Raw genomic sequence first — 27,661 nt, 5'->3', positions numbered from 1 at the left:
ACTTGCAAGGGATGTAGAGTTTATCAGTTCCCTTATTACGGAATTTCCATGTTCGGGTGACTGCTCTGCAGTGATTAATGTTACTATTTACTCAGATTTTTCCGATCTTTCTTCTTTCAGTTTTAGACACTTCCAGTGGACTACATTCAAGTAAGACACTAAGGTGATTTTTGCCTCTTTGATTGTCATTTCTGTTCTTCCATGTTGTATTATGGCACATTTTACCAGGATCACTTTAACATAACATACTAAAGCAACCTGCATTATGTACCATGTGACTTGTAATGCCATTTAATCTGATCAATTGTTTTTTTTTTTTTGGTGTGAGCGCTGTTCTTTAATCTGTATTCTGAATATATGTTGGTCTTTATGGCAGCACCATTGCTTAGAAATGCATGTTCCAGGTGTGCATCCATTCCCCCTATATATATATATTTTTTTTTGTTTGCGCATATATTGAAATTGAGAATGAGGAAAACTGTTTGTCAATAAAAACATGAACATTTACTCAGTAAAAAAAATTTATTATCCATAAAAAAGTGCCAAAATATTCACCAGGTACTCTATTCCAACAACTTGCTCACTCTAGTGATCAAAAACTGCAAGCATTTTTATTCACATTGTCTTGAATTGACTTCAGTTCACATGTTCCCACAGTATCCAGGGTCCCTCGATACTGGGAAAGTTGCATTCCTGTTTGCAGTTGCGGTCCAAATGTCCAGGTTCATATAAGCATGAAAAGGATTAAATCTGGAAGAGTAATCCTGCTTGCACATCACAGAGTGGTTTCCAATGTGGTCTGAATGGGGAGGAGAACTACTCACAGGGCAGTACCCATCAAAAACATCATTCTGCGGAGCCCAGATGGAACCAAATAGTCCTGACATGGGTGATAAGCTCCTGGTGCTTGAAAGGTAAGGCTGCAATGCAAAAAACAAGTGTGAAGTCAAGTACAAGGACATTTTAACATGCAATGTTTCACAAACCATGGTCAATTCAGTTTCCAATGAGCACCAGAAGAGGTCCAGGATTTAAAGATTTCTCAATTCTAATCAAACAGGGGAAATGGTTAAAACTGAACAAAATCAAATATGATCTTTAAAAAGGTCCCTCCACTGCCAAAATACCAAAAACATACATTTTTACTTACCGTAAATTTATTTTTCCTGAAGATTAGAGGCAGTGCTTTACCAATGGGATTTCTAATCTGGAGGGAAAAAACAGGCAGGCAATTCTGCAACTTTTTTAACACCCTCCCCCTAATTGAATCCTTTCCTTTAAATCCAAACTCACCTTGAACAACCCCAGAAAATACACAAGCCAAGTACCTGCAAAAAAAGGGGGGGGGGGGGGGGGGAAATAGCACTGCCTCTAATCTTCAGGAAAAATAAATTTACGGTAAGTAAAAATGTATGTTTTTCCCTTCAGATTAGAGGCAGTGCTTTACCAATGGGATATGACAAAGCAATTCCTAAGGGCGGGATTTATTTCACCACTGCTTGAAGCACCTTACGCCCAAAAGCTGCATCTTCTGAGGCCAGTATGTCTAACCTGTAATGTTTCGAGAATGTATGCAGTGAAAACCAAGTAGCCGCTGAACAAATCTGAGAAGGTGTAGCTGCCGCTCGCAGAGCCCAGGACGTAGATATAGCTCTAGTTGAATGGGCCTTTATGGGGCCTGCAATTTCCGCGCCACTTGCGGAATTAGCCAAAAGAATACACTCCTTCAGCCATCTAGCCAGCGAACTCTTTGAAGCCTTCATACCCTTCCTTGTGCCATTGACCAAGACAAAACTACTTATCCCTCCTAAAGGATTCAGTAGATTTAAGATATTGCATAAGATATCTCTTCACGTCTAGGCAGTGAAATTTTCTTTCCAGGGTATTAGAAGGATTTTGACAAAAAGTAGGCAAAATAACTTCTTGGTTGATATTAGAAGAAGTCAGAACCTTAGGGATAAACGAGGGGTCGAGCTTTAAAACCACCATGTCTTGATGAAAAACCAAAAACGGAAAATTTGCCCGAAGAGCTTGGATTTCACCCACTCTCTTGGCTGATGTGATTGCCACCAAAAATACGTTTTTTAACGATATCATCTTCAGAGACGCCTCCTCTATCGGTTCAAAGGGTGGCTCACAAAGAGCGGATAAGACTAAATTTAGATCCCAGGGTGGACAGGTTTCCCTGATGTTGGGAACCAAATGGGCCAGAGCCCTGAAGAACCTTGATATCAGAATGTTTGAGGCTAAACATCTGAAAGAAAAGAAACTGATCGCAGAAACTTGTAATTTTAACGAAGCTTGCTTTAAACCCTTTGCAAATCCCATCTGAAGGAATTTGAGAATCTTCTGGATGGAGGCTGAAACAGGGTTCACTTTAAACCTACAACACCACTGACAAAATTTCTTCCAAATCCTGGAGTAAATTTTAGACGTAGATTCTTTGTTAGTAGCTAATAAAATTTTTATAACCTCAGGATCTAGACCTTTACTCTCTAGAATCTGGAGTTCAGATACCAAGCAGTCAACTGGAATCTCTGAAGGGTTGGAAGAGGCACCATGGCGTGTTCTAAAATTTCTTCTGATAGAGGAAGTAAAGTGGCCCCTGGTACATTTAGAAGAACCGAAAACCAACTTCGTCTTGGCCACCAGGGAAGGATTATGATAATCCTTACTCTTTCCAACTTGATCTTTAGAAGCACTCTGGGAATAAGAACTACTGGTGGAAGATATATGCAAGGTTGAACTTCCATGGCACTGACAGAGCATCTATGATATCTGGATTGTCTGCAGGGTTCAGAGATGCAAAACGTCTTGTCTTCCTGTTTGTCCTGGAGGCCATAAGGTCCATTTCTGGACAACCGAAGCGGACTGTAATAAGCTTGAAAATTCTGCATGAAAGGGACCAATCTGTTTGCTTCAAGTGATGACGGCTCAGGGCGTCTGCTAATACGTTGAATTTTCCTAAAATGTGAACCGCTGAGATTGATCGAAGGTGAACTTCTGACCATAGCATGATCTTTGAACATAGACTTCCCAACTTCGTTGATCTTGTACCTCCTTGTTTGTTCAAAAACGCCACTGTCGTTCGATTGTCTGAACGTATCTGAATATGCTGATCTTTTATCAGGAACTGAAATGCCAAGAGAGCCATCCACACGGCCTTCAATTCCTTGAAATTTGAGGAAGTTCTCGCATCTTTTTCTTGCCAACACCCTTGCTTCTTTAGGTCTCCCAAATGGGCCCCCCAGCCTAGTGCCGAGGCGTCTGTAGTTATTATTCTGAAGGACTTCATTTGGAATGAAAGACCTGCTTGCAGGAATCGAGATGAGGTCCACCAATGAAGACTCCTCAACGTTAGATTGTTGAATTTCATGAGTCCGTCCAGGCCGTCTGTCTGTCGATTCCAGACTTGTAGAATGTTTCTCTGAAGAGGCCTCATTCTGGCTTTTGCCCAACCGACTGCAGGGATCGAAGCTGTAAAAAGACCCAGTAAACTCATTGCTTCTCTGACTGAAAAAAACACCTTTTTCCCTGAGCTTCTGAATTGATTGTGTTATCTTTAGCTTCTTCTCTTCCGGCAGGAAAATCTTCATAGAGATTGAGTACAAAATTAGACCTAAGAACTGAATCCTTTGAACCGGCACTAATTCCGACTTGCTGAAATTTATTAGCCAGCCATGCGTTTGAAGAGCTTGGAGAGCTGTACAATGGTCTAATTTTAGTTGTTCTTGTGACTCTGCAATCAAAAGCTAGTCGTCCAAATAAGGGATGACATAAATCCCCAAACCTCTTAGGTATGCTGAGATGACTACTAGCAGCTTTGTGAATACCCTGGGTGCAGATGACAGGCCGAATGGCAGGGCCTTGAATTGGTAATGCCTGGTTACCGATTGGATGCAGATCGCAAATCTTAGAAGCCTTTTGCTGGATTCTGCTATGGGCACGTGAAGATAGGCGTCTTTTAAATCCAGGGACGCAAACCAATTTCTTGGTTGAATAAGAAGTGTAGCCGATTTTATTGTTTCCATCCGGAACTTCTTTTTTATAATACACCTGTTTACGGCTTTTAGGTCTAATATGGGTCTGAAAGAGCAATCTGGTTTTGGCACCAAAAATAGCCTTGAATAAGTGCCTTGATGTCTTTCTCTTAGAGGAACCTCGTCCACAACTCTTTTCTGTAGGAGTCTTGATACTTCTTGCATCAAAGTTTTCTCTGTTTCTGGAGAATGAACCTTGGAACATAAGAACATATTCTTTGGGGTATTTGACAGTTCCAGAGCGTACCCGCACTTTATTACTGAGAGAACCCAGCGATCTGATGTCGACCTTTCGCAGTGATTTAGAAAGTGCATCAACCTTCCTCCCACTGGCCTGGCGTCACAACATTTTATTTCTCTTGTCTGTGAATCTTTCTTTCTTCCTATAATCGAAAACCCTCTTTTGTTGACCCCTGTAGTTGTTCCTGCGAAAGGAACTTCTAAATGAGGGATGAGTCCCCGATTTACGGTTCCAAAACTGGAATTTCAGGCCTTCCTGCCTTCCTTCATTTGTTTTAACAGATCATCCAATTTAGAGCCGAATAGTCTTCCAGATTCAAAAGGTAAGTCACATAAGGAATTTTTTGATGCTGTGTCAGCTGACCAGTTCCTAAGCCAAAGTGCTCTTCTAGCTACTGTCGTAAGACCCAAATTCTTAGCAGATAGTTTCCGACTTTCCGAAGAAGCATCTACCAAAAAGTCTGCTGACATTTTGATATTTTTTTTAACAGCTTTACTGGATCTTCCTTAGATTCTCCTGCATAAACCTTCTCTAGTTCTTCTAGCCAATGTTTTTGGGCTTTAGCCACGGATGTTCCTGCAATAAGAGCTTTTGCTTGGGCCGCTGAGGAGACAAACATCTTCTTTAAGGATGAGTCCATGCGCTTTTCCATGACATCCCTTAGCCCACTCGAGTCCCCAATAGGTAACGTAGTTTTCTTTCCTATTTGTGCAATAGGAACGTCCACTACAGGGACTGTATCCAACTGGCAGTCCTGGTCCGCTTTTAAAATGTTTTGAAATAAAAGGTTTGTGGCTTGGGAACTTCCATTCTCTTAAAACCAACTCCTTAAGCTGTGGGTGTAAAGGGAAAACTTTAGTCTTTTTTCCTAACACCCCATTCTCCAAAATGCTCTGCACTTCCTTTATTAGTTTCCCAATGGCTTCTTCTGGAAATGCAAATTCCTCATCCGATGAATCACTACCGGAATCCTCACCAGAATCAGAAGCACAAGTACCTGAGCTTGTATCTGAATCTTCCCATGATCTCAGTCTTTTCTTTGAATGCTTTACTATCTGTAAATCCTGGGCAACCAAAGCCTGGGCTGTCTGTATAGCTGCCGACTGCATATCCACAAAGGTTTGCTGCATACTCTGCTGTAACCAGCTGAGAAATGTGGACATTTCAGATTTTTTTCGCTTCCTCTGAAGCTTCTTTAGAACATAGCGAGCAAAGCTTCTTTTTATAACCATCTGGCATAGGTTGGCAACATACAGAGCAACTTAAATGCTTGGCTTTTGATGTACATTTCCCCTTTTCTGATGATTTATCCGGAATCTCAGGATTAGACATACTGAGGAAAGAAAAGAAAGGGAAAAAATACAATTTAAAATTTAATTATTATTTTTTCCCTTTAAGATTCAGGCTATAGCCATTTAAAATAAAAGCTAAAATGTCATACCTTAAATGGCCTCACAGTGTGTTGGAGGGCAGGTGAGAAACACACTTGTAATTGTTCTGAGAGCTCCTGGCAAACAGAGGTTGCTGCTGGTAAGTTGCTCCTTTGAGTCCTGTCAGCCACTGAACCAAAACGCCGAGTTCAGAAATGGCGCCTGAATCCAGGTTCGCATTGCGCATGTGCATAGCGCTCCGCGAACCCCCGGTGGAACGCAACGCAACCTGTGCATGCGTTCCAATGCCAGGACCTCCCAGCCGACGCACGCCTGCGTCCTTCGTCTGACCGGCACCTGGCGCAGACGAGACGGCATAAAAACACAGGCAGACCCCGCCGTCCGGCGTTTTAATTTATACTTACCCTCCCGAGCCTCAGCCTTTCTCACCTGCTTCCTTGGAGAAAAAACCTGCCTAACCTCCCCTGCCGAAGGCAGGCAAAGAACTGGGGTTGTTCAAGGTGAGTTTGGATTTAAAGGAAAGGATTCAATTAGGGGGAGGGTGTTAAAAAAAATTTGGAGAATTGCCTGCCTGTTTTTTCCCTCCAGATTAGAAATCCCATTGGTAAAGCACTGCCTCTAATCTGAAGGGAAAAAATACAATTCATTTATTACAACTTAATGAAGCTGTGATTATCGAGTCAATGTTACTACAGCCATTTGTGTGAGTTCATTATTCATGAAGGCTGCACTTTAATTAAACTTCAGAAAGAGCAGAGAAGATGCCTCAGGTGCACTCAGGCAAGTAATGGAGAAATTCTCTACAATGGGCACTTTGCTTTTTCTCCAGCCATACATTTACTTTGCATACGACACTACAAGAGTTAACTCACATGAACTGCCTTTTGTTGTTGCGCAAAGTTAGCAAATTACATTTAAAATTATCTATTTGAATAAAAAAAAAAAAAAAAATGCTTGTAGTTGTGCTAAAACAACTACATATTCAAAAACCAAACAAAAGAAAAAAAAAAAAAAACCTCATAGCTGTACTTTTCATAAATAACTTAGCTGTAAAGTAGTTTTTAATTTAGATGCCCAAGTAGCAGAAAGCACAAAAAAGGAACATGTCAGAATATTCCAACTCTTACAGAAGCACTGACGTAGCTTGCAGACTCCCAGGTGCTAGGGACAGTAGGTGTCTGGGGAGGAGGTGGAGGTGCTGGGCCACTCATATTCCAAGTTGATTGACACTGGTGATCAATGAACGCTGGGTTTTGAACTTCAGAACATGAGAAGTCATTGTGGTAATTCATGTTTTCTGAAGAAGAAACAAAACAAATATTAAAGAACATGAATTTCTCAATATTCCCTTTAAAATAATACTCCAAGCACCATAACTACTACAACTTTCTGAAGCAGTTATGGTTCCATGAGTGCAATGGTGCCTCCACACTGTAAATAGTCAAACCATTTTTTTTTTTTTTTTTTTTTTTAATTCTTTATTTTTGTAGTGCGTATAAAGTTTACAAGCTTGGCTGAGGTGCCCCGAGAGCAGTCCTCAGGCATTTTCCTCGCTGAACATGCGGGACAAATGGAATACAGGCACAATTTTTATATTAATAATAATGCTGAGTGATTCCGCAGATAACACATTGCGAACAGAGTAGCATAACATACGGTTACAAAAGAGAGATAGACAGGACTGTTATAGGTTAGGAACATGCTAAATCGATCATTTTCATTACAGGCTGAAGTGTTGATATGTCAACTGGTACATAGGCTTTACTCTTACTAGTGGAGGAGCCCAGAAGACACGGCTTCCCACCTCCACTACCAAAGCCAGAGAGATGAAAGTTCCTAAGCATGAACTAAAGTTAGATCATTGGCTGAGATGATCAGTTGATGCTTTGGAATTTCTGCTGGTCTGTAAATGGTAGTAAGATGTGGAGAAGTACCTGGCAGATCCCAGGTAAGAAGCAAAACAATTTGAAATCCATTTGAGCTTTACAATGTGACTTTAATGATTTCTACAAAGATGCAAGAAACAAAAAGCGCAGCCAAGTTAACAATAGCCTGCTGCCACGACCCTCATTCCTAAGCTGCAGTACAGACACTATGTAATACAAAATGAAAAGGCCTTTATTTTTAGAGGAGGTGCAAATCAGGTACTCACTTCCTGATCTTGCTTCAAGCCTGTTATCCAGCACTCCCAGGCAGAGCATTATGCAAGACCTTCCTCATCTTGCAAAACAAACAGAAGCAATCTCAGCCCACCTTTACCACTCTGCAGCTTACACATACTGGTGGCGATTTTCTCAAAAATATGCCAACAGTTTGGTAAAATATGATAGTGTCCTTTATTCCCTTCAGATGAAAAATCTGCATTTTGAAGCGTATATGTATGGATTCTGCAGTAAAGGAGCATATTCAGTGAGCCATTAGATTTTCTGTGGCTCATCATCATATTTCCATTGCTGGCTATGAATGATGGGAATTCACAGGCTATCAGACATGGACACACTCAGATTTAGGAGGACACATCAATAGAAGTTTGTAATTTATACCTCTGCTCCTTCATTCCTTAAAACTAAACATTATGTTATGCTAAACATTGACTATTAATGTAATGAAAACCACAACTTACCGTATATACTCGAGTATAAGCCGAGTTTTTCAGCACATTTTTTGTGCTGAAAAACCCCAACTCGGCTTATACTCGAGTCAATAGTCTGTATTATGGCAATTTGCATTGCCATAATACAGACAGGGGCTGTGGGGGCTGTCAGAGATGTAACTTACCTGTCCTGCAGCTCCTGTCAGCTCTCTCCTCCTCCGCGCCGTCCGTTCAGCACCTCGGTCAGCTCCCAGTGTAAGTCTCGCGAGAGCCGTGGCTCTCGCGAGACTTACAGTGTGAGCTGACAGAAGAGTTGACCGGACGGCGCGGAGGAGAAGGGATCTGACAGGAGCTGCAGGACAGGTAAGTTACATCTCTGCCAGCCCTCCTCTCCCCCCCACTGAACTACCAATGCTGGACCACCAGGGAAGGATAGCCCCCCTCCCTGCCATGTATCAAGCAGGGAGGGGGGATGAAAAAAAAATATATAAAAAAAATTAAAATAATTACTATACAATAAATAATATAACAAAAAATGATCAAAATAATAATAAAATATCAGAATGCCCACCCCCCACCAACACATACACAAACACACTCTGCATCACACACACTCACACTGCATTCATATACACTCTGCATCACACACACTCACACTGCATTCATATACACTCTGCATCACACACACTCACACTGCATTCATATACACTCTGCATCACACACACTCACACTGCATTCATATACACTCTGCATCACACACACTCACACTGCATTCATATACACACTGCATCACTCACACTGCATTCATATGCGCTCACACACTGCGCTCACACACTGCGCTCACACACTGCGCTCACACACACACACTGCACTCACACACACACTGCACTCACACACACACTGCACTCACACACACACTGCACTCACACACACACACTGCACTCACACACACACACTGCACTCACACACACACACTGCACTCATACACACACACTGCATTCATACACACACACTGCATTCATACACACACACTGCATTCATACACACACACTGCATTCATACACACACACTGCATTCATACACACACACTGCATTCATACACACACACTGCATTCATACACACACACTGCATTCATACACACACACTGCATTCATACACACACACTGCATTCATACACACACACTGCATTCATACACACACACTGCATTCATACACACACACTGCATTCATACACACACACTGCATTCATACACACACACACACTGCATTCATACACACACACACACTGCATTCATACACACACACACACTGCATTCATACACACACACACACTGCATTCATTATATACACACACTGTGAATAAATATTCAATTAATATAATTTGTTTAGGATCTAATTTTATTTAGAAATTTACCAGTAGCTGCTGCATTTCCCACCCTAGTCTTATACTCGAGTCAATAAGTTTTCCCAGTTTTTTGGGGTAAAATTAGGGGCCTCGGCTTATATTCGGGTCGGCTTATACTCGAGTATATACGGTAGTTTAATCTTTTGGTATCTGAGTGAAGCCCCACTGTCATTTAGGAGTTAAAACACTTTTGTTTTTGTTTATGCAGCCCTAGCCACATTTCCCCTTGCTGTGACTCACACAGCTTACATGAAAGGAAAAAAAGAATTTCAATTTAGATCTTACAGCACGGGGTGTATGATTTCCTTTTTGATGCTCAATTAACTGACCTTTATTAACACACATTAAGCTGATGAATGTTCTACCAGGCTATTAACAGAGCAGAAAGTCTAAAAACTGCAATAAGGGACTCTTTTTCAGGAAGTAGTTGGTTAGGCTGTGTGAGTTACAGCCAGAGGAGGCGTGGCTAGAGCTGCATAAAAAGTAATTTAACTCCCAAATGGCAGTAAATTGAGCACTTCAGGGGCATGTGCTTTACACCAAAATTACTTAAGATAAAGTTTTGCTTAGAGTGTGTCCCTTTAATTTTTCAAACATTTACTGCAGAATCCATACATATACAGTTTATAATGTAGATTTTTCATATGTAGGTAATGAAGGACTCGATCATATTTTAACAAACTGTTGGCATATCCAAGTTATTTCTAAGAAAATAAACCACCACCAGTATGTGTAAACTGCTGAGTGGTAAAGCAAGATGAGGAAGGAATCAGTTTTGCTTCTCTAAACAAATCATTTTTGTCTCAAAAATGAGAACCTTTTCGATTTACAAATGAAGATCTGATTCTAGGTGACATTTCCCCCCCCCCCCCCCACTAAATTTTTATGACAAAAAGGAAAATGTGCTCCTTACCTTCAGTATATGAGCTGAAGTCATTTAACTCAAGAGAACCATACATGTTGGAAAACCGCCCATCACATGTGCCATTCCAATTAAGGTAACTGGAAGAAAAACAGATTTCAGATGGATATGATATGATTAATATGTATATTTAAGAACCTGAATACCAAGAAATTGTGTTTTAATGCAATATCTTCCTGAAAGTGTGTTATTAAAGTCTACCTGTAATGGTACTCACACAGCTTTCCAACAATGCAAATATCAAATGCCCCTTATCACTGCATATGGTCCATGAATATGCATACCGTATCTCAGGAATCTAAAACATAGCTAGTACTCCCAATACAGCACACCTACATTTAGCACTGACAGATACATGCCAACATAACACCACTTCTTGTGAACTGCTTGTCTATGCAAGCAATGCAACTGAACACACATAAATATACTCCAGTTCTAATAAATGGTGCCGGGTATGAATAGCAATCCAACCAGTGCTCAGGAACTGATGCACCAAAATAAGGACATTATTACACAAATTTTTCTGTCTAGGTTTGTGGGACTATGAACCGTTCAAACACTCTCTGGCTCGATTGATTACCATTATCACTATACAAGAGACTCGACCAAGTATTGAGGACTATCAATTAATAAACTGGCATTTGGCAATCCTGCAAAGCTTCTGTATGTTAATGAGGAATGGCATAAATATATTTGAATAACTTTCACTTTGTTCATTATCTTAATTTCAAGCAGCTAGAGGAGCATCATAGGATATGTATTCCACAGTATCTGGAATGGTAGAGGCCTCTAACCTGTCACATGAAAATCCAAGTATAAAGAATGGGGTATCAGGTTATAATTGCCTCACTAATACAAAATGACTGACTGTCTGACTTATCCCACTCATACAAGACAAAAACATTATGTGAAACATAACCTACCGATTTTGGACAGAAGGAGGGTCTCGCATAACACATGTTACAGTGCTCTCAACATTGTAATTCAAATCATTTGTCAAACATACAGGTTGACCAGACCACACATCATCCTGAGGATAGAGACCTAAAAACACAAATAAAATGGATTGTAAGGGTACATACTTAAAAACAGAAATTAAATTATTATTATTATTATTATTATTATTATTATTATTATAAGGATACAGCTGTGTCAGCCAAAACTAATGCAAATTGTAACAATGTCCACAAAGTTACTGCAAGCAACTAATTCAGTGTCTACTGTAGCTTTTAATAACAGTATTAGCAAGCTTCAAACACCATCTTGTGATTGCCATAGGTCTTCATACAGATTCAGAGTAAAATTCCAGACCCAAGACCACAGTGCTAGCAAGCTTCCCGTGCATGTTGGAAATTGTCAATGAAAAGGAAGCCGCTTTTGATGTCTTAGATGCACTGTAGAGCAATAACAATAATACGGATATATGGTTTCACAGCCGATCCATAGCATGCAACAAAGTGGATCGGCTGTCCAATCACATATCAGCATTATTGTTGTTGATCTACAGCAGTACTTTATATGAGAATCAGTGAGCACAACACTGCGCATGCATGCAGTGTGCACGTTCATGAGTGGTGAGCTGATTGAGAGATCAAATCTCCACTCACAAATCCCAGCCCCTCGGATTCAGTAGTAGGGGCTGCAACCACATCAAAAAAGGGCAAAAGAGCTACGGCTTCCACCAGCACAGGGAAAGCCTTACGGGGAAGACAAGGGCCAGTAAATCTGCAAGTGCCGATATCAGGGTAATCAGAAATATCTGTGATACTCAAGTATTTATGCATTCTGATCTATATACACATTAAAACAACAGTGCACACTTTAAAATAGTTTTCAGTCAACGACATTTAAACCAGTTTTTTTTTTTTTTTTTTTTTAATTCTTTATTTTTACGTTAAACCAGTTTTTAATAACATTCTTTCAGTAACAAGATTTGACATTAGACATATCATTTTGTAAGATATGTCTATGGATGATCTACAGACAGCTATGTGAAGTGACAAAACTTGATGGCTCTGCCTTTTGTCAAACACGCAATAACAATAAGTCAAAGTAGCCCCTACTTTTACGATATATTTTGTCTGCATTGGGAATTCAATGAAATTCCAATACAGTCCTTAAACATTTCAGAGATTTTATTTTTATGACATGTTGAATTATTTGGGGGGGGGGGGAGTGATAGAGTTGCTTTAATCAAGAACTAGAAAATGTAGATTTGTGTAAGGAATAAGTCCAAAGGTTTTAATATCTGGAAAGAATTTGTTGTAAAACAGTTTTATTTTTAATGGTCTATGTATTTGCTTAACCTATTTTGAATCACATAATTGCATGCTTTATTTCTATCTAAGGAATGTTTGAAGCTGAACAGCTATATAAAGCTTACCTTTGTTCTTATCAGTACCAGAAAGCTCTGTAAATGCAGGAGATAAGATTTCTGGGTAATGTGGGATGGTATTTACATCTGAGCTGTGATCATAAACACAGAACAATTAGTTAACGCAGTCTTGAAAACTTTCACAACCCTAGTTACAAGGAAAACAGTCATCAAAAGAAATCCACAAAATAGCTTTTAATTTAACTATGTATTTGATCAAGGATGTGAACACCTGTAGTTTATCAATGCTAGAGTTATAGAGCAAAATCTTTATAAGAGCCACACAGTAAAATGTACTCTTCTTATACACAATAAAATTAATACTTCTGCTCTTCGCTCACGAAGTTAATCAGACTCATGTAATATGCTATGAAGCCAAGTTTCACATGGTCATCTTTCGGTTTTAGAGTGGTGTCTTCTTTTGGAATCATAATTACCAATATTTGGTATGTTTTTACCATGGAGAATCCAAGAGCCATTCTCCAATGATCCCTAAACTTTTTTTTTTTGAACATGGATTAAAAACTTTATCACATTTGTTATCATTACTTGATGTGATACAACAAGTACTACCATATATGACCTTCATTCCCCCACCTCCTGCATTCTAATTTTTGGATCTTCATCAAAAGAACCTTTAAAATAAATTTAAAAAGTATCATTTGTATTAAAACGTTGCTTTTTAATACATTATAGGGAAGATGTATATAAAGGGGTGAGATTGAGCAAGGACTGTCCCTTTAAGTGTCACAATTTATTTTATCTAAATATATATATTTATTGCTATTCCAAAACTATAAGCTATTGATTAAGGACAAATGAGAGCACTGATAATTTAAGTAAAATGCTGCCTTACCTTGTATTGCAAATGCTGTGAGAAAGATTAAGATGAATTGGGGTCTCTGTATTAAAACCATTTTGTGACATGTTGTCCCCTAAAATAAAGAGAATTACAAAAAAATGTTCTTAAAAACAGTATTCTTTAAAAAGGTGATGAGTAAAACACAGTATTCTATTTTTTTTAACCAACATGGAGGAAATATCGTGTGTAGTATCACTCACTGGTGAGTAGACATTTAGCACCGGTGAGTGAAAATTCCGGCTAGTAGGTTAGAAATGCCACCCCTTTCCCAGTGCATCACAATACTCTGTGTTGTTTATATGGTTAAAGTTATTTTCCGTTCATATTCAGACTTCCTTAGCATTTGATTCTATGTTATCAGCATAGCAGTATAGACTATAAATAAGGAGCACACAAGTTATTTGGGGTCATGGTGGCTCTGAATATTGCTGCCCTGTCCCAGCACTCGTGTAACAAGAGGTAGATAGCACTGGCGATGAACTTTTAGACCTGGCTCGTAGCAGCATTTTCAGCCGTGGTATAAGTACCATAAGCATTCTGCATTACTGCAAAGTGAAGGTGCTTAAAGTATCCTGGGCCAACTAAGTTTGCAGAATGGCTTATAGCTGCAGCAAGAAAAAAACAAAACAGTCTGGAATATTTAGTTCTGGAATGTCCTACATCACATTTATCCTTAGTGCGGGTGCCACGTGATCATGCATTATAAGTTTGGCTTCTCCTCCCTGGAGAGACTGAAGGGTGGACTACTCATGGTCAGCAACTCAGCTAATCACAAAACGCTGCACAGTTCACTAAACAGTAAATCATGCGGTGCATAAACGGTTAGCATCCGCAGTATGGCTTCTGTCAAATTACAGTGAGGTTTTAATCATCCTACGTGAGTAATGAACCTGTTGGTAGTGGATAAACTACGTATCCCATAAACACTTGTTGGACAAAACAGTCCCCATAGAACAGAATGAAAGGCTTGAGTGGACTGATCTGTTAAATATTGCAAACCAATATAGCTGTATGTGTAACTTTAAGGGGAACTTGCACCAGAAAAGGACTTTTCATATATAGTAGTATCTATTAAAAAATACTACCTAGCAATCTTTTAACACTCATTGCTTTTTAGTTAAAAATATTTAGGCTTTTACTCCCACCTTCAAACTTTTGGTGTTATTACTGGAAAGCAAATGGATTTTGTGTTGCCGATAGCAGGCTTTTACTGTGTAACCAACTGCTTCCATTCACACATCCAGCAGGGGAGAGTTTTATAAGTGATCTCAAAGGTGAAGCAATCACTATAGAAATTGGAGTAGCCAGGTAAATTCCAGTGGCAATTTTTTATTTTATCTTATTTTTTTACAATTTTGAACCACTTTTCTGAAAAAAAATAATTTGGTACAGGACACCCAATATGCAGGGTAATTAAAATAATCTGCCACGTATCTTATCTACTACTATCTCCAACGGCCTTTGTAATCCCACACATTTTTCATTATGTTATCATAAAAGACTACACTTCACAATTACTTTCCAGCATTATATTCATGTAAGGGAAAGGAATATAGCAAGAGTAAATAGTTACTCATTCTAAAACCAATAAAATAATACAAAAGTAAATGGTTACAATTAAAAGAAACTGTAAAATACAACCATAAAGACCAAACCAGTTTAAGAGCTGTATTTGTTCTTTTTTTAAAATCTTATTTTCATTTTGGCTGACTATATTTTGTGGTTCACTTTATCTGCAGTTCATTTTATTTCCTCCTCACACCAAGAGTAGTTAGTTGTTCTATTGTGGGACGCTTCATCTAGAGGGAGGGTCTTGGGAATATCAGGTCAACAACAGCTGAAGAGCAACATGTAGCATACCTCTGCGACAAAAGACATTGAAAAAATATACACATACTTGGTGGGAAATAGTGCTGTTTAGGGAGTACATTTTTCTTGTCTCCATCAGAACTGCTAGTGCTACTCCAGCTTCCCCAGCTACCACGGCTCGCCCTCACACTTCCACGGGTACTGCTACAGTCAGAGCTAGAGTCTGATGAAAACTTATCCGTGCATTTCCTTTTGAGGATCTGATAACATTCTAGAATACAATGCACATGTGCTTTAGGTTAACTGGTCAATATTACTGAAGGACTCTAGAAAATGAAATGGCTTAAATGGTTCTAAACAACATTTGGGAATACAATTATGCTAGTTTACATTCGCCTTTATTAAATGAGTGATCAGAATAAGCAGTACCTGTGTCACCACGCGGTGGCAATCTTCCAGGTTTCTGTTCTCCTTTGCAATCGCCAGTGGTTTGAGAATTCCAATTTATTACCCTGTTCTGAACTCTTAACTCTTTCCTTTCAGGCTTGTGTTTTAAGTCATTTTGCTCTGTACTTCTAAAAAATAAACATTAAAAAAAATAAAAAAATTGTTCACATAACGTCTCCATGCTACATGTGTACTAAAATCCTAAAAATGGTTTCAACATTGCTATTTTACATGGACATTACCAACGATGAGCTTTTACAATTTATAATATATGTGCCATCTATTCATTAAATTTGCTTTCGATTAATGCAAGGCAGGGTCTAAGACTGTAAAGCCACGGTGAAACATCTGTGAAGATTTCACATCTTATCAAAGCAGAGACACGCATAAAATAAATGTTAATTTCTAGAAAAAAAACTTAAGACACTCTCCATGAAGTAGAATCAAGGTTTGCATACCTGTACCATGGTAAAGAATTAGTTTAACCCCTTAAGGACCAAACTTCTGGAATAAAAGGGAATCATGACATGTCACACATGTCATGTGTCCTTAAGGGGTTAAGCAAGATTTTTAAATCAAGAACAAGAAACAAAACTCAGACTTGCATAATTAATGAAGATCAGAGAAGCAGAACACGCTCTGTTTTTGCATTGTATACATACCACGTGCCTGGTAACAAGGATTAGCAAGTATTGTAATATTAGGGAAGTTGCAACCAGTACACAGTGGAGAGTGTAGAAGAGCACACATCCTTCAAAACAAAGAGGGCTATTTTTCACAGTGGACGCCAGAGCAGAATTTTAAAGTTTGTTTTAATTAATTGTTAATGTCACTCTAAATTACATACTGTGTGTTTCTACATAAAAGTATGTATAAAAAAGATACCGCAACAAGCCAACATGAGCGGAGAAGTACTGGGAAAAGCATTACTAAATAACAGAGTGCTGGCTGGCTGGTAGGAGTATAGGAGTACAATTAACAGGTGCCTCCTTGCCCAAAGCATTGCTTTTCAGGCATGATATTTTCTACTTCATGTTTCTGAGGTTTGCAGGTGCTATTCTTCACTGTAAATAGTATATCTAGTACAAATTGTCTTCTTTATTTGCAGTTATTGAAGCTGAAGTCGCCAGAAAACAAAGATGGCTGCTCCCATGAATCTCCCATTGTGTTTTTTTTTTACTTCCGAAGGGCAGGTACCAGAATATACTAGCTATTTCATAATAGATGATCATTGTCAGCTTATGTTACGGTATTGTTTGAACTGACAAGCCAGTCTAACAAATATAGTTCCTGCATCTGTGGACTGCAAACAGAGCATAGCTTTTTAAGTGTTGACACACGTATTACACAAAGTGCCCATTATGTCAAATTCCAGGCAGTATCAAATACTTTCATGAATAAACTTATGTTGTTGTATCCAAGAGTCTATTGAAAAAATAACAGATTGCTCCTGACATATTGCAACATCTTACAAATTAGGAAATGAAAGAATGAGGTTAGTTTCAAGAGGATGGGGGAAGGCGTACCTCACTGGGTACAGGTTGTTCTTCTTTTTACTTTTTCTGGCTGGCACTCTATTTTTACTCCAATTTAAATTTGGAAATATTCCATTACTTTTATCCACAGGGCTTCTTCTTTTAATGGGCTCTTCAAGCTAAAAATAAAAAAAATAAAAAATAAATAAAATGCATTAATTTATACAAGTTTTAAAAATATCCCGCAGAGCATCACCAATATAGTGTACAAACTTCTTGCAGTTGTTGTATTACAATCAGGCTTTTAATGGTAAGGAATATTTGACCTTTGAGCTTTCCACTGCATTTTGTGTATGGCACAGCTGAACACAATGTATTTACTGTGTTCTAAAACAATTTGAACAAACGTCAACCGAAACATCATGTTGTAAATAGCCCCATAAAATAATTCAAAAACTAGTAATAATACTAAATTAAATAAGTATTCTGTTTACTTCATGCACAAACAAGTCGCTGTCAAGTGACAAAATAAAAGTTTACATTGACAAACCATAACAAATATGAAAAAGTCTGTAAAAAGCCTTGAATACTTTAATTTTGTGATTACGGATATCAAAATTGATGAGTGCTTGGCTCTGCATTAAATTAGATAAGATATCCATGCAGACTCAGAAGACAAACTATCAATATCCTTGGTATGCTATGTATGTGAGATGTACATGTGTACGTTGACAATTTCCTAGAGCAATGCATTGACCCATAATTACATTTTTTAATAACAAAAATCCTCTATTTACACAGGAGTACCATTAATGGCTTATGCACCAGGTAATGATGCTTATAGCATAAATGGTTAGAAGTGATTCAGTGTGTGAACAGTTTGTCCCCTCTGGCTTACTTTGTAAAAGTGCTGATTTCAAGAGAAATCGGCACATTTATAAATTGCCTCAGTAAATATTCCCAGCTGTCAAGCAGGCAGCAAGGAGGTTTTCCTGCCTCACTTGGTTTAAGCTGTTGCTTAACCCCTTAAGGACACATGACATGTTTGACATGTCATGATTCCCTTTTATTCCAGAAGTTTGGTCCTTAAGGGGTTAAGTGAGTACCTCTTACAAGGAAATACTAGTTTCAATGCTTTTTAGCGAGAAGAAACAAACATTGCTGGTGTGTTCCAATGTCTCTCTATGAGAAGAATCTACTTGAACACAAGTCATGATAATGATGTCATTACAAGTGGTCCCAGAGATACAAGGAAACTCTCCTGAAGATAGAATAAGGGAGTTTATGAGAGTTTAACCCTTTGAGTGCCAAAATAAGGAGACTGTATTGAAATGGTATGGAGTACTGATAAGAGTAAACAGTTTACTAAACGTGAAGTGAAAACTAAGTTGCTTAATCTACATGAAAAGAAAAAATTTCAGACAATCAAACAAAATTCTAACTTGCCTTTTCAGTCTAGTTTTTGCAACTGGATTTATTTATTTATTAAATAAACGGTACCTTTACAGAGGATATATTTAATCTCTCACAGATTCTCTCTTCTCTGGGGGTATTCCGAACGGCCTTTTCTGTGGAGGTGTCTCTGACTGCTGCCTTTCTTGACGTTTCAGAACATTCTCTGTGTGCATCATGCTGAATCCTCAACCCATTCCCTAGAGATGTGAGAAAGAGCAGAAACATTTCATTCAAAAATCACACAGCATATTGCATTGAATACCCATGTAGTATTCTACATGTAAAGCATTTTTGTCTATATTGCACCTTGTTAAGTATGAAAAATGATCAGTTCGAATTCTGACAATCTCTAATCTGATTTTCTGCCCAGGAAGCACACAAAGGGGTATATTTAATAAACACCAAATTACAGCTGAATTACACAGCACAATTTACAATAATGTAGTGGATCTTTAAATAAATATCCCACTCTGTTCAAGTCACAGGTATTCACTCCAAATTATGCCCAGTTGGAAAATTCAAACTAAGTGAACACAGTTCTCTCTTTTGAGAACAGCTTTCTACATAACACAAACAAACTTTGATATAAAGGATGGGTGAAGAAAAGGTGAAGCAATTACAGGATGAACAGAGGAAGGTAATGAGAATGGACTTTGAGTTGAAGGCACCAAAAACATCTGTTCCACAAATGGCATATTCAGAGCTATGTTATGCTATTTGCATGCAAGCACCAAGTCACATTGGGTGAAATCACTGCTTAATGAGGTGACCGTGCAGGGTACTTGAACATCGTACCCAGTCATGTAAGGGACCAGAGGAAGTCCCATATCCAGCCAAGCCTTCTATTACATGAGACTGGAATCATCACATAATGTGTAATAGGAAAAACAGGGAAACCGTTTTGAGGCCAAGGAGGAGTACAAAAGTATGAGAAACGAGAGAAAACTAAGAAATGAGAAACTAATCCTGCGAGGAAATGTTTTTCATTTCGTGAATCTGTCTGAGCAGTAAAAAAGGATGCATTCCCCCCCTACAAGTATACCAGTAAGAATAATTGGGAACATCAGGGTATGGTGGACATACACATACATTTGTTTCATCCGTAAACATTTTTTGTTTTGTTTGATTCAATATCATTGTAATAAACACCTGAACAAATCGATATGTCCGTGGAATAATTTATCTTCTGAACAAATTGATTTGTTTAGATGCGGAGTTGAAGAAATTTGATTTGGACAAAATATATTTTTTCAACAAGTCTAGTAAATATCCAAATGACTAAAAAAAATTAAATAAAAATACAAAAAATGTAAATACATACAACTTAATCCAAATACAATTAACCTAGGAAACCAGTGTAGTGCTCAACATGTGAGTTAGAAACACATTTACCCTCCATCTTTCTGGAGGTATTCTGTGGCAGGTTCCGTGGAAGGTGATTTTCCACCATTTTGCAAGGTGCAGGTATACAGGTGTTCTGCTGCTTGGGCTCAGATACACTTTCTGAAGTCTTAAAGTTCGTTTCCATTGGAAACATACATAAAATTGGTTCCTCCTTCAAAGTGCTTTCACTTGCAGTCCTTTGAGGGAGAAGTGTGTTTTGCAATGCAGGTTCCTCTTTGCCCAGAGAGCTGGCTGGGCTGGGTGCGTGCTTTTGACCACTAGTATCGGTTATGTCTGAAGATTTTAAGTCCGGCCATTTCTCATTCAGGGTATCATTGCATGGTGAATCCTTTGGTGAGGAAGGCCGTGTGTCAGATACTGGCTGCTGACTTGTATCACAGGCAGAGGCAGCACCGCTTGCAGCACTACTCTGTTTTTGCTTTATGCTGTAGTAGACAGAGCACTTGTGTTTCTTTTGAGAATGGCTGTACGAGGCAGGTCCTCTTTTGGAAGCATTTTGACTACGACTCGGTGGAGCACTAACCGCTAAAAAACCCTTTCCTTTGCCTTTATCAGGAGGACTGCAAGAGTCTGTAAAACTTTTACAACTGCTCCTGCAATTAAGAAAAAAATAAAATAACAAAATATATTTTTTGTAAAAGATTATTATTGGCAGGTATACAGCACCAACATATTCCACAGTGCTTAACAATTTTAATGTGGGGATATAACAGAAAACAATAATAAACAAAATATTACAAGTGTTAATAATGAGCAAAATTAGAGACGCCCTCTGCTGGAATGAATTTAAAATCTAGACTGGGTGACGTATAAAAGCACAAGAGGAAAAACATGCAGGGGACAAGATTAACAGGTGTGCTGGAAAGAAGTAGCGTTGAAAGGTAGGAGAGTAGCGTGGACTGTGGAACCACTAAGGTCTCGAGTTCACATTTTTGGATAAGCTTTTCTTATGGATTTAACATTTTTGCATAGAACTTTTAACATGATATTTTAATTTTAAACGTTCATGCATGGCCTGGCATTTGAAGCTTTTTCCAAATATCTTGTGACTCTGCATATCTAGCAATCACACAGAGAATCATGGGAAAACGTAAAACTTGGCACCAATTACCTATAAGTACAACAGAGGAAAATCTGATTCTGTTTGCCTCCACTGTAAATGCTATTTAAGTAAGAGGGGGAACGGTCTAGCTTCAGTTTTGTAACTAGTTCTGCAAATTAAGCCTGGTTAGGCGAGTTAGAAATACAATTTTCAAGCAATATATTTAAAAACAGTGTGCTCCATATGGATATTCCTTAGCTTCTACATGGGCTAAGGAATACCAGTGCTGGTTCCACTTTTTTCTTTTGTACCATTACCGATGATGTTCTATTTTTTTTTTGATAATTCACTGCTGAATTTATTAATTTGGTTAAGTGTTTTTAATCCTTATATGTAAAATTAAAACTATTTATTGCAGTGAGCACTATGGAAGAGTCATTCTATTGTACAGATCCAGTGGAAATTTGGAATATACAAACCCCGAGGATTATTTGGGCTGTATTTGACTTGTCTACATTACATGGCCATTACACAGTCGCAGAATGTCAATAACACTTTATTAACATAACATACCTGTAGGATTCAGACGTGATTGTGTCAACAGGGTTACTAATCTGCTGGCAATTAGAGTTTGTGCTGTTGCGATGTCTCAATTTTAAAAATTCTGCTTGAATATACTGTGCTTGCTGGAAGGCTATTATTATCACACCAAGAAGAGAAAAACTGAAAAAAAAAAAAAAAAATAGTCATAATTTTAAAGTAGATTATAAAACAATCTTCATGTTGAGCCTAATCCCCAATATATTATTATCTTCCCCTGTACCATTTCCATTCAAGGGAAACAAAAACTGATTTTTATTTTTTTTAAATCATAACCTCTTTTTGCATGTATTTTTTTTTCATAAAAATATTATAACAATGTTAAATATAGTTAAAATAGTTCAGATCTATAAAACTCTTGGTTACTGGTGCCAACCAGCTGTACCACAAGAACCAACAGTCACTTGGCCAAGCTGATCATACCACAGTCACTAATTCAGCACAGCCAAATCCACCAATATAAAACATTACAGACTACCACTGTGTGATGAATGATAACTGCTTTTAATCACCAAATAAAAAGCTCGGGTTATCAACAGCCTTTATCAGGACATATTATGTTGGGTACATAAAAGGGCACTTCTCTCTTAATCTAGTTAATTTACAATCTAGTTTTATGGTTACTTGGCATAAATACATAAGATAAAACTAGAGTAGATATTCACTGAATGAAGCCTAACTTTACAAATAGATTACCTCTAATTACAAATAGATTACCTCTAATTACAAATAGATTACCTCTAATTACAAATAGATTACCTCTAATTACAAATAGATTACCTCTAATTAACCTCAAAGCTCAGAATTTTCTCGGTTCCAAAAGCACCACAACTTTTAATTTAAGTAATAAAGCCCTACAGTATTAAAGGGACACTCCAGGCACCCAGACCACTTCTGCCCATTGGAGTGGTCTGGGTGCCAACTCCCACTACCCTTAACCCTGCAACTGTAATTATTGTAGTTTTCATAAACTGCAATAATTACCTTGCAGGGTTAACGCCTCCTCTAGTGGCTGTCTACTAGACAGCCACTAGAGGGCACTTCCTGCTTCATAGCACAGGTTTTCTGTGCTAGAGCATCGCTGGACGTCCTCACGCTGTGTGAGAACCTCCAGTGTCACTCAATTCCCCATAGGAAAGCATTGAAAACCATTTTCAATGCTTTCCTATGACGAGCTCTAATGCGCATGCACAGCATTGCCACGCATGCGCATTAGGTCTCCTCAGCCGGCGGGCGGGATCAGTCTCCCCCACCGGCTGACGTGATTAAGGGGAAGAGCGTCGGCGACCCGAAACCACCGCCAAGGGACATTGGTTTTCACCCCTTCAGCAACCAGTGATGGGTGGTGGGAGGGAGAGGGGACCTGCAGTGCCAGGAAAACAGATTGTTTTCCTGACACTGGAGAGTTCCTTTAACCCCTTAAGGACACATGACATGTGTGACATGTCATGATTCCCTTTTATTCCAGAAGTTTGGTCCTTAAGGGGTTAAGTTAGCATTTCTAGCCTGGTTAGATTGTTTTTGTCTATGCCTCCAGAGAACACATACAGTTTATTTAAAGGGACACTATAGCCACCAAATCAACTTTAACTTAATGAAGCAGTGTTGGTGTATACATCATGTCCCTGCAGCCTTACGGATTAATAACTTGCTAGACCCTGCAAGAGTCTCCTGTATGTTAAGTTAATTTTACAGAGCAGGAGATACAAAAAACTTTCAAAGTAGGTAACATCTGAGTGATAATGAAACCATTTATTTTCATGCAGGCTGTGTCAGTTACAGTCAGGGGAGGTGTGACTAAGGCTGCATGATGATGAACAAAAGTGAGTTAACTCCTAAATGGCAGTGAATGAGCAGTGAAACTTAAGAGGCATGAGCTATACACAAAAACGGTTTCTTTAAGCTAAAGTTGTTTTGGTGACTATAATGCCCCTAAAGGTGAGAGCTAACTAGTTTTATTTCTTTGCCACTGGTGTCACACTCCACTCCTTGAAGTCTGTAGCTTCAGTGGAATAAAACAAACATTTACTTTGTTAGAAATTCATCCCTAAAACAATATTATGCAGTTGATTTATTCCCAAAGGGCCAATTAATTATTTTTAGGCCATTTAACAGATTCGGATCACTAAAATAAAACTATCCAGCATGCACTGAAGTGGACTCCACTTACCTGACAAAAAGAACAGTGAGTTTCCAGAAAGACTCTTCCCAGCTTGGTCCCGGCACTCCATCTGCGCACAGAGGTAACAAATGATGGGGAAGAGTCACATTGAGAGTAAAGCGGAACTCTAGATTGGAAGCACTCACAAGAGTCAACTCACGGATTACCCATGATGATGTGAAGTCTGGAATGAACCTATACAAGAAAGCAAAGAGGGCATTTCACACAATTAGTTATGTAAATCTAAAGTAAGAGACTCTGAAACACAGAAACATTGCCTGCACTGCAGCCTGCAAGCGGTGCTACATAAATCTATTTATAACTCGGGAAGAAGTTGTATTAGTCAGATAATGTACCCTATGAGTCTCAGTTAATAGTTTTTACTCTATCAGCCTTCGTGAATTCACATTTACAATTGCGGTTGCCTGATTTACACTACAGTGCAGGTTGTCCATTATCAACATAGGCTCAGTAGGATACAGACAAACATTTCAGTATAGTGTTTAAGTAGTGGGCAAAAGGGCCAAAGTTATACTCACACAATACTTAATTCCTGTGAAGTATTTTGGTTGAGAGTGAATGTGCTACAATCTAGAACTTCAAACCCAAATCCCTGACAGTTGTATCCATTTATCTTCATAGACTGAATGGTTATGGGCAGGGATCCAATATTTTCAACCTTGAAGTTTTTTGTGATTGACAATATTTGCTTGCCTTCTTTAAGCTCTGCAGTGTAAAAAAGTAAAAACACAGTATTGGGACAGGTCTTGATGGTTCATTTTGGCTGATCACAATATTTAATATTCACATTGAGCTAAGCCAAGGTTGCAATAAATAAACTAAAAAATAAAATAAAAAATCTTGGATAACGAAGATATAAACAAAATAAAAACAAGTAGAAATTGTTGTTCAGGATCAGCAAATTTGTTTACACGTTCACTTGGCAATCGGACAAATTCAGTTGTAATTTGTAACAAATATAAGAACTGTTCAGTGACAAAAGTAGATTTGTACGGATTTCAAAATGTCTTAAATTAACATTAAAATATGGTGAATGAGGTCACGAAACAGACAAAGTGAAACTGCCACATCTAAAATTTGTTCACACTCCAACAGTTTACTAAAAGCTAGCAATGGGTCGCATAACTTGTTTAAAAAAATTAATTTTTTACATTGTATACCTGGCTGTCGTGTTACAGAAAAAAAAAACGATAAAGGGATTTGACACCTAGAGTGCCATGAGCACATACAGCACAGTGTTAAATTTGTCAACTAAAATATTTGAGATTGTCAACTAAAGCTAAAATGGCTTTTCAGTCAGAAGACTATGACTACAACTAAACTGAAATTTGCCGCCAAAATTAACACTGTCAGGTAAGAGAAATGGGGGAGGGAGAAGAGGAAATGAGACACATGGGGTGCTGGGATAGGGGCAAAAGAAACAAATTAAAACAATTCAGATGATTAAAATAGGACTAAACTAAAATGGCTCTTTAGTCAAAACACTGACTAAAAACTAAATCGAAATTTGCCGCCAAAATGAACACTGATACAGCACTACTGAAGGAATGATTGATCATCGCTTCGGACATGAAAGTGGCGTTAAGGTAGGTGTGTCCCACACTTCTGCTGCACTGCAAATCGCAATAACTAGGATGAGGATATGATTTTTACTTTCAAAGAAGAGACAGATCTGCTTATGGTCAATGTAACCTGAAAAAGTTACAACACGTAACATACGTATTTCTTATCAGATCTTGAAAAGTCAAGCTCTCTTTTGGTAGAATTACAAAGTAACATGAGCTTGGTCACCTGGCAGCTCAGTAAATGTAAAATAGGATTTACTCCGTATGGTGTGGCACTCACGTTGTCTGCAGTCCATCAAAGTGGACTCTGGAACCTTGAATCTTAAAGATCCTCCTATACCGGGCAGTCTTCCCCCTACACGCAGCATTTCTCTGGCACCAATACCCTCCACAGTGATCATATCCAATATGGTCAAATTGTTCCTGCAAAAAAACATTACATGAACTATAACTGCATTGGTCTGATTGATGTTTAATAAACTCCCATCGGGATGATGGATTTAGACTCTCCATAAGAATATATGGCAGCAGGAACAACTCACTGGGAGGTAAATAAGTTGAATACAATTCAAAGAAAGTTTATAGTGAACTAAAGGGAAACCTTAGTCACCAGAACAACTACAGCTTAATGTAGTTGTTCTGTTGTGTATAGTCAGTCCCTGCAGGCTTTTTAATATTAAAATTGCCTTTTCAGAGAAAAGGCAGTGTTTACATTACTGCATACCATCACTCAGACAGTCACTAGGGGTGCTTCCTGGGTCACTGCTGAACAACGTGCAGCACTGTTTTTTAGTGTGTTTATGCTCTGCATGGAGGCACTGAATGTTCCTCATAAAATTGTATTGATTCAATGCATCTCTATGAGGAGATTCTTATTGGCTTCGCATGGCTTTTCGCCACATGTGCAATAGCCTCCCAATGCTTTCCTATGAGAAAATATTTTGAGTATGTTTAAGCAGTAAATATTTGAACGTTTTATATGGAGTAGCTTTGCCAAGTGCGTTCTTAACTTGCTTCTATTAAAAGTGCTATCAATCGCTGTTTGCTCCTCTGAAATCTTACCGAAGGAAACAGGTTTGCTGTTTCAGGATTTAGGCACCCCAGCATGTTGTTGCCTGCACCTTAAGGCACTAACCCTCAGTGTGGATCTTTATACTGCTAAAGACTCCATCACTGCCTATTTGTACAGACTCTAAATGTTCCTGGTGCAAGTTTCATTCTACTGCAGCAAATCTAATAGAAATAGTCACATGGTCATTATACAACATTTAATCTCCACTGTGTGCTTCATTTATTCCTGCAACGAGACTTACCTGATTACTATAAGTGAAGTGACTTTTTTATAGTCCAAAGGTGTAAAGACTATTCCAACTCTCCGACTTTCCCAAGGCTCCAACTGTAATTCAAGAACTTCAAAGGTGCACTCCTTCAATTCGTCTTGCTGTAACATTAAATAATACTGTAATATACAGCACCAAGTTGTTATATATGCAGGATAAAAACCATCACTTATAACCAATGGCTATCGTATAATAAGATTTACAGGAAGCCATGAAAAATAAGTCTGGCTTGTACATTTCTAACGTTTCGTTTACAATCATTCAAAAAATAAATGTTTTTTATTTTAACCAACAGTAAATTAGATCAACTCTATGCACAATCTGTTAACGAAAGGGTTAACAAAGTTGATCCTGTTACTACACCTTTAGGTCATCGTTGTCAGCCTTTCCCTCATAAATGTTCACCATCTATCCAAGTGACAGTAAAATTACATGCAATTGAATATTGCACTGTAAAACAGATTCCATTGTTTACGCAGACAAAACCAATAAATATATGTGCACTTGTGGGAG

The 27,661-nt window shown here is 38.4% G+C and overlaps 1 protein-coding gene across 1 annotated transcript in view; it reads right to left on the bottom strand.

The window, feature by feature from the left end:
• Positions 1-509: 509 nt before the first annotated feature.
• Positions 510-27,661, bottom strand: part of TMEM131L (transmembrane 131 like) — a 117,874-nt gene continuing 90,722 nt past the window's right edge. Inside the window, exons 20-35 of the mRNA XM_063458538.1 lie at positions 27,122-27,249; positions 26,089-26,231; positions 24,762-24,948; positions 24,232-24,417; positions 22,035-22,184; positions 20,408-21,012; positions 19,061-19,212; positions 17,612-17,739; positions 16,068-16,213; positions 15,727-15,909; positions 13,824-13,902; positions 12,977-13,059; positions 11,517-11,637; positions 10,585-10,673; positions 6,800-6,969; positions 510-920 (exon numbers count right to left, since the gene is read on the bottom strand). Coding sequence (XP_063314608.1) covers positions 642-920; positions 6,800-6,969; positions 10,585-10,673; positions 11,517-11,637; positions 12,977-13,059; positions 13,824-13,902; positions 15,727-15,909; positions 16,068-16,213; positions 17,612-17,739; positions 19,061-19,212; positions 20,408-21,012; positions 22,035-22,184; positions 24,232-24,417; positions 24,762-24,948; positions 26,089-26,231; positions 27,122-27,249 — 2,829 coding nt within the window. The 3' untranslated portion in view covers positions 510-641. The remainder of the gene's footprint in view (positions 921-6,799; positions 6,970-10,584; positions 10,674-11,516; positions 11,638-12,976; positions 13,060-13,823; positions 13,903-15,726; positions 15,910-16,067; positions 16,214-17,611; positions 17,740-19,060; positions 19,213-20,407; positions 21,013-22,034; positions 22,185-24,231; positions 24,418-24,761; positions 24,949-26,088; positions 26,232-27,121; positions 27,250-27,661) is intronic.

This window comes from Pelobates fuscus, chromosome 6 (genome assembly GCF_036172605.1).
Source record: "Pelobates fuscus isolate aPelFus1 chromosome 6, aPelFus1.pri, whole genome shotgun sequence".
NCBI lineage: Eukaryota > Metazoa > Chordata > Amphibia > Anura > Pelobatidae > Pelobates > Pelobates fuscus.
The sequence above is the reverse complement of the archived record's forward strand: the minus strand, read 5'-3'. Positions and strand labels throughout refer to the sequence as shown.